This window comes from Bemisia tabaci, chromosome 5 (genome assembly GCF_918797505.1).
Source record: "Bemisia tabaci chromosome 5, PGI_BMITA_v3".
Lineage (NCBI taxonomy): Eukaryota > Metazoa > Arthropoda > Insecta > Hemiptera > Aleyrodidae > Bemisia > Bemisia tabaci.
Window position 1 is genome coordinate 48,107,620 of NC_092797.1, and position 12,304 is coordinate 48,119,923.

The following is a 12,304-nucleotide window of genomic DNA, read 5'->3' on the forward strand; positions in this document are numbered from 1 at the left end:
GCGCGCCGGGCCTGCTTTTATGGCGGTGGAGGTGAAGCAATTTTACCTACCCGGTTAGGGCTGGGACCTTCGGCGCAGGTACCAGCCCTAAACTCGTTTTTTCCGTGTACCTTCCTCACCCTATGGCGTTTAGGTCCGTTTGATAGAAATACGTCCAAATAGGATACTGATGAGCTTTGACTGACCTGCATCAACGGCGGAGTGCTTGAACCTGGCGGCCGTTGGCTGGAGGAGGACGCCGAAGGAGAGCTGGAGTCCGTGGTTGAGGAGGTGGACGAGGACGGCGGAAGCGACGACTACATAGCCCCAACCACCCTCGGGGTAGTAGTGCCGGTTGAGGGTGGCCGTCTTGCGGGGGTCCAAGGCGAGGCCCGGGTGGGTGTCCGAGCTGATGCCCAGGAGGGGCGTCTCGGACTCTGGGGCGTGCTGCTGGCGCTCGCGGGCGGCCGCGGCGGCCTCGGCGGCGGCGGCGACGGCGGCGCAGTGGGCGCACTCCAGCTGGGAGCGCGGCTGGGCGTCCCCGCTGACCAGCTTGACGACCACCGGCCACGTGTTGCTCCGCCCGAGGATCATCTCCCGGTCGCCCGCCCCCTCCTCTCCGCCCGAGCCCCCGCCGCCCCCGCCGCCGCCGCCCAAACAGCTCTCTAGCTCCAATTCGTACGCGCAGCACACCACCCGCCCATTCTTCACGCACATGACCCTGCAACACAAACAACGGGATGATTACGTTTAGCGACACTAAAAAAATCAGCGACCGCAGGGCCGAATATGCATTTCTTGCACATTAGGCTGGACATCGATGGGCGCCCAAAAAGTAGGCGCTCTATGGGGGGAGGAGTGGTCCTAGACCTCTCTACCCTTCAACAGAAAAAAAGAAGTGTCAGGTATATTCCCCTCGAATTGGACGTATTTCTATCAAACAGATTTATGTGCTGGTGAGAAGTATGGGGTGTGCTCGTCAGTTATCTGGTCGTAAGAATGAATGGGAATAATAAAGCGCCAGTGACGTCGACGGAGATGGATGCCGTCGTCGCGGCTATTCGCAGTGGTCATTAACACATGAGCCCTGTCCACAACGCTCTCTTGCCATGCCCGCGGCTCATGAGTTCCGCATTCAGTTGGCATATAGTTCTGTTTGCTGAATTTAAAATCCCGCTTTTCCAATTCCTTAAAAGGAATCGCTCCCCCTTTTACATTATTTCTTATGCAGCTTTCTAGAGCATACCCCATATTTCTCACCTGCACATGGTTCTGTTCGATAGAAATACGTCCAATTGAAGCGCTGGGTGCAGGAAGAGCATTTCATGATTGTGATCTCTCAGGATCTCCGTTAACGGTTCATCCATCATATTTAAAGCAAATGGGATTCGTTAAAACTTTCACTGAATTTTCTTTACGATTTTACAATGCTAAAAACTGAAAATTTCAGGAAATTCACTCTAGAGATTCCTCTATAAAAGAAAAATTAGCGGTGGAAATTCTGAAACACCGCAACCAAGAAATGCCTCGAGTTTCCATTTCCATTCCGAGTTTGCCATTTCTGCACCCAACGCTTCAATTGTGGCACTTAACGCTTTGGCTCAGCTATAGCAAACTATGAAGGGTGGGAAAGGAATCATGTTTGATTGAGAAGACTGCTGAAACCGTTGTAGTGCGCGATTTGACTCACGTAGAGTATTGTGTTTCTTGTGACCGGGCAATTCAAATTTCCCGTAACTAATGTAAAATTAAAACGTTCATATCTCAGTCAGGGGTTAATTTCAGTAATTTTTGATGCAAGGATCGTGTTTTACATGACATTCTGGATAAGAAACATGTATTAGAATGCTTAAATTTGTACCTTGTCTCATGGTCCGCACTGGAAAAAAACACATTGGATAAAGACACATGACATTTTGTCCAGACTCTTAAAAGCATCGAAATGAAAAAGTACTCTTGACTCAATCAGAATCTAGCTTAAGCCTCTTAATTTAAGCGGATTTCATTTTCATTCAAGCAAAAATCCGATTGAATCAAGAGATTTTTTCTTGTCAATGTTTTCAAGAGTCTGGACTCTAGATCCAATGTGTTTTTTTCCGGTGCGTTGCAAAAATGCTGATATCAGGAAAAAACGTGGATTAGAAAATAAAAATCGATAGAGCTAGACAATACATTTTTAATACAAAAATACTAACGTTTTGGGTTCTTCCTCGGAACTTAAAACATGGGCCAGGATCATTTTCCATACGCCGAATTTACTTGTCGGAATGCATTATCTCCTTCTATTTAGGATTTTTTTCTTACTTACTTACTTACTTATTTATTTATTTATTTATTTATTTATTTATCTATTTATTTATTTATTTATCTATTTATTTATTTATTTATCTATCTATTTATCTATTTATTTATTTATTTACTTTCCAAAGGGAAATTTTTAAAACGGATTATTCATTTCTGAATAGCCGCCTGACACTCAATTCGACCCGCGAAGTGTAGTGGAATGGAGGGCAAATTTTATACACCACGTAGCAAGACTTACGTGCACTATCGCGTTCCGCTTGTCGCTTTCTCATGCGGGAGGAATGTGATCAGTCCGTCTAGGACTCGACTACGACCGCGATATAGATATGAATTTACGCCGTAAATGCTACGTGCGGAGCGCAGGAAAATAAAATTCCGCCAAGCGTCCTCCGGAAAATATTATTGCTGTCGCGGGACATCCGATGTCGGTTGGATTGCGTGGCTTCGAGTCGATCATTTGGATTTCAGTTGTAACCGCTGTTTACAAAGTAGGGCGTGGAAGTCAATGTTCCGGTGCATTTTTATGTTACTATAAAAGTTACTGCAGCGCTAAGGAAGAACCCCGTAAGAGATTTCGTTCGTTGCCCAGTTCCCTTTGATTAAATATGAACTTTTATGGAAACTGTTGAAGTTTTTTCTTTGGCACTTCCGGATAATTTTACGTTTAATTTTTTTAAAACAGTTTTCCAAAAGTTCAAGATTAATTATTCACGACTTTTCTCACAAATCAATAATTAATCTGAAGAAATTCGGCAGTATTCGAATGTTCATACAGCGTTTCTTCATAGGATGGCTTTGTACTTTCAGAGTGGATCACTTATTTAGATAGGGTAAGAATCAAGAGATTTATTTCCTCATCAAAATTTTATGCAGGCTATGTTAGACATGCTCGAAGAGTCAAATACTGACTCACAAGTGAGTAATCAGCGTTTGTCTTTTTACAAAAAAAGCACTGAACGGTAAGTTTTAAACTTCCTGCTCGCATAGGGTAGGCACATTGAAGTTTATTCAGTGCCCACTTTGATTCAAATGGACCTCGGTTCAGTAGAATGCAGGAGGCGCAACACAAAAAAATTAGAACATACTAAATTCATACTTCTAATTTGAATTCGGAATTGTGCTTTGGAAATTTTTATTGTTTATCGTGTTTTACGTGAAATTTGGATGAAAAAACTCGCGGTATTCAATTTCTTATACTTTGGCTCTTGGGTGATCTAGAAATGATTCGAATCTCAAGTCTAACAGAATTAGATTCAGCTTACAAATCCTCAAACATATACCATTTAACAAAACAAACATTGAACACGCGCTATTTTAAAGTGGGTGTTGTTTTTATTTACAGCCTTACTATCCTAAAATTAAAATAATATCAAAAATTCACATCGTTATTGCTAATATTGATGGTAAAATGATCTGTTCGAGAAGAAATTCGCCGCGTATGTAAGCTGTAGAGAGCCCAACGCTAGCGCTCAACTACTCAATCGTGCCAGCTCCATCCGAGGCATTAAAAACGCCTTCAATCTTGCATGATACTCCGCACTACACCGGCGTTGATATAGTCGTATCACTTCAACTGACTTTATTGATGTTGATAGTCCTTTTCACAGACTATTACCTATTCGTATGATACGTATGATAGTTGTCATTAAAGTTCTTTGTGCAATTTTATTTATACAGGATAGTGTGCATATTTTTGCGTAGTTTAATATTAAGAAACTACACATTAAACAAAGTCGGAAAACGTAACAGCGATTTGAAAGTTCCTTCATTTATGTGAATATGTAATTTGAATACCCATTTACTTCCCATCCTGAGGGGACTCGCTAAATGTTTGCACTTTTAATGATAAATTAGAATCATTTAACAAATCAATGCTGAAACTCCCAAACCACATACATCGATTTGCGACGTTGCAGACCTCTTGTCACAATTTAATATTGAAATGGAGAACTACTCTGAGTCAATTCATAAAAACTTCCGTGATTATCCCTCTCTGTGCAAAGCAAACTCTGAGAATACCTAAGGAGTAATGTCAATTTGTTCTCCTGTAAAAAAAATAGGATGAGGCTATTCGTCGGTACGGTACCGACGGATAAATGGCTATTCGTCGGTACCGTACCGATGAATAAATGGCTATTCGTCGGTACCGTACCGATGTATAATAAATGGCTATTCGTCGGTACCGCATCGGCGACATTAATTAATAAAAATGTGTTGTCAAGCCTTATTGGTCCGAATGGACAAGCAAACGCCATCTATGGTGCTCTGTTGTAATCACACGGAGATACTAAGTGCCGATAAACCGTGTAGCCCTGAGGCACCTTATCACGCTTTAATGCTTTCAAATTTTTTGGAAGAAGTAGAAGAAAAGGGAGGTGACGTTAACTATGAGTTAGACAGTGACGGCGAGGTTTCTATGCTTTTTGTATCCTCTCACTCGATGAAGAAACACCTGCAAATGAAACTAAAGGCCCCACCACCCGAAAAAAGAAGCGTTCTTGATGATTCTTTTGACAGAGTAGTACATTTCAGTATTATGATGATTCATTTGGCAGTGAAGTGCATTTCAGTATTATGATTATTTATTTGACAGAGTAGTACATTTCAGTATTATGTGAGAGTATTAAATACATTAATTAAATTTGGAGAATATTTCTTTACAACTCGTGTTGGGTCTTTTTTCCATCTTTCACCCAATTTTTAGCTCTTAACTTCCACCAAAATATTATTGAGAAATCATATATTTAATATAATTCACGTACTAAAATCAAAGTACGGTACCGACGAATAGCTATTTATTCATCGGTACGGTACCGACGAATAGCTATTTATTCATCGGTACGGTACCGACGAATAGCTATTTATTCATCGGTACGGTACCGACGAATAGCTATTTATTCATCGGTACGGTACCGACGAATAGCCATTTATCCGTCGGTACCGTACCGACGAATAGCCACTTCGAAAAAAATAAAACAGACGCGGAGATTTTGAAACACCGCAAACGAGATGAGCGGTTTGGGATTTTTACCGTCAAAATGCAGTAATATGCGTCATGGTCGTATGTATTTTAATGTTGCTCACTTCTCTTGGACTCCATAATAACTTTACCGCCTTGACGTATCGCCTAATTCAACATACCATTGTGAGGCACACTCATCCATTCATATAAAAACGAGAGGTAGGTAAAGCGCACTGCCATGGGGAACTGAATCCTGAAATTTAATTAGAGCGCCCATTGCTCTGTTTCGCAGTGCCGTTTGGAGAAAAAAACACTTGCAGTTGGAGTGGAGAGGGGTAGCGATAAAGCGCATTCTTCACTTTAATTGAAACTATAGCCATTATGCCGAAATTACCTGTGCAGCCGCGAGCCGAGGTAGCGTGTTTTGGTTTCATTTTCACTCGTTTTCGAGGTCGCTGCGACGGGTGAGCGAAATTTTAATAACAAAAGCGTTGACACGCTCGCATCGTTTTATTTCACCGAGAAAAATAACATCTGTCCGAAAGCGAGGCTTAAGTGTCATTTACCGCGATGCCACCGCTCCTGACGATATTAGGATCTTTGCGCGTTATGAGCGAAACGCGATGGGGAATTGAGAAACGGCATTGCACCTTAATATGTCACCAGAGGAATGTTGTATGTGAACATGGCTTCCGTTCTCGATCTCCTCGCAGAAAAAAGCACGAATGCAGCGAAGAATTTTTTCCAGAGAAAAAAAGGCACCTTATCAATAAGTCAGTTGCGCTAGTAACATCAATTTGTTTTGATGGTTAAAGCTCATACATTAGCAAAAATTACCACGCCAAACGTTAAATGTCTACGTCTATAATATGACGGAGGTATCGCCTATCGAAAAACACGGCGCTGCACAGTAGATTGAATCAATGGGAGAGGTTGGACGTAATGTTTTTTACTAAAACTGCAATTATTCATTTGTATTTCATTAAATTTTGAATTTTAAAGGGTGTCTCTTAGAGAAAATTTTACAATAAATCCAATGAAATCACTTTTAAAACCTTAAGTTTTGTATAACCGGAAGTAAGCTTTGAAAGTTTACACATTTTGTCCAACTGTCCCCATTGACACGTTCGATTGTGCACCGGTGTATGACATCCACCGCGATAGTGCATAACCGCGGTGGTACCGTGGTCCACCTTAGTTCTTTCGCTTTTACGTTGAGTAATCAGTGCATACGTGTGTATGACTGGTTAATGAAATCAAGATGTAAAAACCTATGGTATGTTCATACGACGTTTTTCCTTAGCTCGGAAGTACAGGCTGGGGTTGCGAAGAAGGAAATTAGGCTTAGTCTTGGCAACGGTTGTTCGTCTTGAAGTGCCACGTAGAACAGGGGGCGTTAGCAGCTTTGCAAGAAACCAATTTGTCAATACAATTAGAAATTGGAGCCACCACCGGTGGTGTTTTGAGGGATAGGTAACCTTATATCCCGTGAAATCCGACGGCCCTCGCACAATAAAAGCGTGGCACGGTGGGGTCTCCCGGGTATGGTCCGTTGAACTACTCAAGCCACTTCTTCGGTCTTCGCCTTGTCGGTATGGATTTCACAACTCAGCGAGGAGTTTCGATGTAGAGGGTCGAACACTGCCGTGCTAAGTAAGAACGCAGTATGAGCATCCGATTTTTTCCAAATTTCATCTGGGAAAATATTTTATTTCAGGGAAAGCCATGAATATTTTTCTTTGAACTTTTCAGATTTTCATCGATGCAGTTAGATTCACGAGAGGCTATCAGCTAGGCAATTCGAATATCAATATAATGACCTCATAGCTAAAGACAACCCGGACGACCGCCCAAGAGATGGGCACAGAGCTGCCTTTCATCCCCGGAGAATTAACCCTCTCTCATCGCCATCATATGTTATTTGTCATATTTATATAATAATTTAGAGGCTAGACAAACAGGGTCACGGCCCTAGTCAGAAGGTAGAAGAAGAAGAAGAACTTTTCAGAAACTTTAGATAAAATTACAAATATACTTCTTTGAAAAATCGGAAGAAAAAGAAATACAGATTCTCCTGAAATTTTGTGATTTGTCGAGGAAAATTTGGCAACATCTGAGGGCTCATACGACGTTCTTCCTTAGAGTAAGGGTAGAATACTAGGAAGCTAAATTCTCCTCCTTCAGAGAAGCTGTGAACTGTCCAGTATGATAAAAGAGGGCAACTTAAAAACTTGTCTCTTACGTTGAGCCTCCAGCTTTTGTGCAATGCATTCCCGTTACGATCAGTATATTTAAAATTTTAACCTCTAGGTGGATTATTTTGAGCAAATCCAAATTTCAGTCTGTAGATGATCAATTGGGGAATGTTCATGCCGCAAATCATCTTCTGCGGTCTTAAAACTAGGGCAAACGTATGCTCTTGCCAATATTGTCCATCGATATCGATACATTGAAATCGGTTTCAAAATGGTAACAGTACTTTCAAATTTATTTCAACATTTTAGAGGAAGAGTTTCGGATTTTCGATTCTCGAATATTCCCTAATGATTGATCCAAGGACTGCATTCGGATTTTTTCAAAATAATCCACGACAAAGTTAAAATTTGAAATATGAGCTTTCCGAAATTTGGTCCTTAAAATAAAATCGAAAACTTGAGTTATTCAAATAAAAAAAAAAATTGGGTGTTCATCTGCTCAATTCAGACCAAAGATCAGTTTCTACTACCGCATTATTTCTAGTGTTAGACTAATCCAATGTTTCCAGTTCTTGGTTCAAATCGGATCATCAAAAAATTCCTGCTGTAACTAAAGTTGAGGAATGAACATGTGCTAGGACTGGAGTAGGTGCTGCTATCGCTTCTGTCAATCATGTAGAAAATGGGATCCGGGCTCTTTTAGGTAACATACTAATTATTGAATTGCATTCTGCAAAAAGGAACCCAGAGCATTCCAATGTTGCTAAGATTCTGCAACTTTTTTTCCCTCGCAAATATAGGTTGGTCATCGAAAAAAAATTTATCTTTTCTTCCAATGAACTATAATTCAAGACGAAAATTATTTATAATTTAATATGTCGCGTGATTTCAGTAATTTTACTGCAACGAATGTATGTTGCACAATCCTAGCGACATTGGAACGCTCTTGGCTCCTTTTTGCAAAATGTAATCAAATTATTATAACAAAAATGAAAAAAATGAACAACGAGATCGCTCATCTGGATAATTGTGGCAGTAATGTACGCGTGTATATGAATGACACTTGGATCACGATGAATGAGTGAAACGTGAGTAAACGCCACTCCACCGTCCTCTTCTCTTTCATCCCGTCTCGGCACCGGCCACCCAACGCTTAATTAATCGCACGTAATGGAGTGGGGTGGTGATGAGGGGTGGTTTGGTAAGGGGTGGTTCGGTAAGGGCGCGCGGGAGACGGGACTTCCACGAAAGCTGACACGCGCCGTCGGTGAAAGCATCTCCACCTGCGCTCATTCATAAGTTACCTCGACGTGGCATTCATTCATCAGTAAATGAACACTTGCGCACTTCCGAGGCGCCATAGGAGAATGCACCTCGATATTCTTCAATGGAACTTACCTACACTATGAGCTTTACATGCGAAGGACAGTGGCGTGGCGTGTCTTGCGCACTGTAAAATAAATCTCGGTGTGTTTACTAAGAAAAGGGTAAAATCACCAAGAATTCAGGGTTCTATCTGATCCCAGTTTTTTCTTGGTAAAATTACCATTTATAGAATCGGTAATTTTATCGAGAAATCTCGGTAAAATTATGGAACTTTCTCGGTAATTTTACTGGACCTTGGTAAAAACGCCAATATTTTTTATCGACTGTGGTAGAATTACCGAGATAAAATGGCAAAGTTACCGGGAATTGATTACAAATAAGAGTGGTATTCTTACCTGAAAAAAACAGTAAAAATACCGGTTTTTAGGTAAGCTTACCAGTCTGTCTTAGTAAAATTACCAAAAATTGGTAAAAGAAGTGAGATGGTAAAGGTACCAACGGACCTTGGTAAAAACGCCGAGAATTTTTTTTCAGTGCTGTCATGGTAATAGGTATAGTGGTCTGAGTGAATAAGATGAATCTCATGATATACGTTTACACATACTATTCTCCGGGGCGAAGATACAAGAAAAGCTCTCCGACGCTGGGGAAGGGGGGGGAAGCGACCCACGATTGCCCGTAGGTGGCTACGCTCTACGAGAGTCCCGTTGAGCAAGGGAAATCGCCCCACGTTTGTACGTAGGGAGAAATGGGGAACCAGCTGACCAATCGAGCTAGGAATTGAATCAGTTGGCTGGGCACTCTCTCGATACAGTACGCTGTTGAGCTTTTATACTCCGGAGAGAAGGTCGAGCATTCGAGATCAGAGGCCAAGCCGCGTAGATGCTGCTGTAGTCAATGAAACTCGAAAGCTCTGACGTCAATCTCCAAACGTACACAAGCCCAACAACGCACCGCTCTTTCTTCCCATCACAGTGCGGTATATCGATTTATTTGAGATTTAAACCTATGAGAGAGGATCGATAAACAGGGTGTAGGCAATGAACACTTTAAATCCACGCTTCTTCATAGCTTTAAATAGGGACATATCGATAATCAATCATTCACGCCTCGCCACTGGTTGAGAACTTTTTTGGCGGAGGTGCAATGGACTTAACGTTATACAAAACTTAACGTAACAAAACTTAACGTTATAGAATGAGGAGGGATTGAACTTGCGTTACGGGTGCGTTACGAGGCGGAATGTCTAGAATTACGTTAAATTGCGCTAATATTTACTTTGAAGTTGTGAAACCGATAACAAGCGATACATTTCCATCGAAACTTCATCTTAATGCACGAATTTGATTAGAAGGGGAGAACTTAGCGAAAAATGAGACATTTTTGGCACTCGGCTGCAAACCCGCAAAACGCGCATTTCTCGCCAACACCAGGCTTCAGGCTCATGTTTAGAGGAATTTTAAACCCAAAACGAAACCGAAAACGACAAAATTGATGCAATAAGTCATTTAGTTGAGGATATCAATCAGAGTGGACCCAGATCTTACCTATATGTCTCTCCTTCCAATAAATTGGACTTAAAAGTTCAAAGATTTGGCGCAGTTGAATCAGTTGTTTTCAAATGGGAACAAGTCCATTTTTGCATAAGCCTTGGCTTGCATAACAGAACATGCTACTAACACTCTTCGAGGGATGGACATGTTCCCTTTTGAAAACAACTGATTAAATGTTGAGTTCAATCCAACCGACATCATCATAGGACGCAATGGGCCTGTTGCAATTTTTTGCTAGAGCAAAAATAAGAATTGTTCCTTAAAGATAATGTCTCAAAAATCACGATGAGCGCATCGGCAAACTCTGAAATGCGCCTTCTAACTTCACAATCTGCGTCGGAAATTTGCGTTTTTTTAAGACTCCCGCCTCAAAAAGGATACTACAGCATAGGTGAACATTTCGTTGGATTCCATTCAATCCCTGCTCAACATGGCCGCCGCTTCCGCGTGCAAGTTGAGGAGAGCACGAGATCAATCAAGGCGAATATCTACCAATGCGAGAAAAATGTGAATCTAAACACGCCGATTGTTATCAGGTGGTTAGCATCATCGTGTGTTTTGGCGGATTGGTGTCGGCTATGTTGAATATTGCGTAGTATCCTTGTGAGCAGGGGTTCGATTGAATGACTCCTCTAACGAAAAGTTCACTTATCCTGTGGTATCGTTTTTGAAGCGGGAAGCTCGAAAAAACGCAAATATCTTACTCAAATTGTGAAGTAAGGAGTGCATTTCAGACATTGCCGATGCGCTCATCGTGATTTTTGAGACACTTTCTGTGAGTTACAACTCTTATTTTTGCTCTAGCAAAAGTTTGCGACAGGCCCATTGTTAATAGGAGCAATTTGCCCATGAGCTCAAAGGGATCCCTCGTCGATTGGCGAGTTAAAAACGCGGAGGGACACGCGCTCTTGAGCTCGGGTCATCGCACCGTTGGGTTCGATTTGATGTAAATAATGGAAGGAATTAAAGGCGTAACATCTGTTTGGCGAGTCGGAGGCTTAGAGTCGGCAAACAAAACGAAATCAACCGCCACGCCGAGCTCAAGCGGGGCCTTGTTGAGGGTGGCTCTCGCCCTGATCGATGAAGTCTTCGGCTTCGGAAAAAAACCGCAGCGTACAGGCGCTCCTCAATCGAAAACGGATACTTCGTCGTTCCGCTGACGTACAAGCGTATATCGATTGAACAATAAGCTCCGGAGGGCATGAAGTTATATGGATGACAGGGATCACGTGGAAATGGATATGCGTGCTTACACGGGAAAATTGAAATCGCTGATTTAACAATACAGAATTTGCAGGTGTCTGAAATTTGATGAATTTCGTGTTTGAGTGGAAACTACTGAGTGAACTGAACACAAGGATACCTTTGGTTCATGAATTGAACGATTATAGGAGCAGATATGACAAAATGATCTAATCTGCTAAAATACATGTGTTTAAATGGGAAATTCTGCCAGATGACGTCACTAGGCGGTGCATTTCCTCTTTTTAAAATCTATTTTTATACTATTCCCCATATCAGAAAAAAATTATAAAAAAATATTATGAAATCAGCTCTTTAAGCACTTTCGGATGAAGCAATAAAAATTTGCGTGCAAATTCTCCAGTCCGACATTTTTCAATGTAGATTTTACAACAAAAAATTCCTTTATTGTGAAATGTACATTTGAAGCATGTCGGACTTTTGTTTTTTATAACATTTTATTTGTTAAATCAGCAATCCGTGTTTTTCCTTGTACGTCAGTGGAGCGACAACTTTAAGGATACTAGGTTCTTACGGTTAGAAATAATAGCTTGTAATCTGGAGTATTTTTGTATTTTGGTTTCATTTTTGGACTTTCCGGAATTTTTTGAGTATAGTGCGCAATGACGGCCACAGGGGAGGGACCATGGTGCCATAGCTTCTCCTCTCGTCAAAGAAAGAGGAAATAGGTGCCATAGCTTCTCCTCTCGTCAAAGAAAGAGGAAATTAGGAGGAAAGAAGAG

The 12,304-nt window shown here is 41.4% G+C and overlaps 1 protein-coding gene across 2 annotated transcripts in view; it reads right to left on the reverse strand.

Annotated features, from left to right (window-relative positions):
• The window catches only part of LOC109030941 (monocarboxylate transporter 2), a 650,400-nt gene that overhangs the window by 583,149 nt on the left and 54,947 nt on the right, over window positions 1–12,304 (reverse strand). For both annotated transcript variants that reach the window (XM_072300844.1, XM_019042218.2), the window contains one exon: window positions 186–700. In XM_072300844.1, coding sequence (XP_072156945.1) covers window positions 186–696 — 511 coding nt within the window. In that variant the 5' untranslated portion in view covers window positions 697–700. The remainder of the gene's footprint in view (window positions 1–185; window positions 701–12,304) is intronic.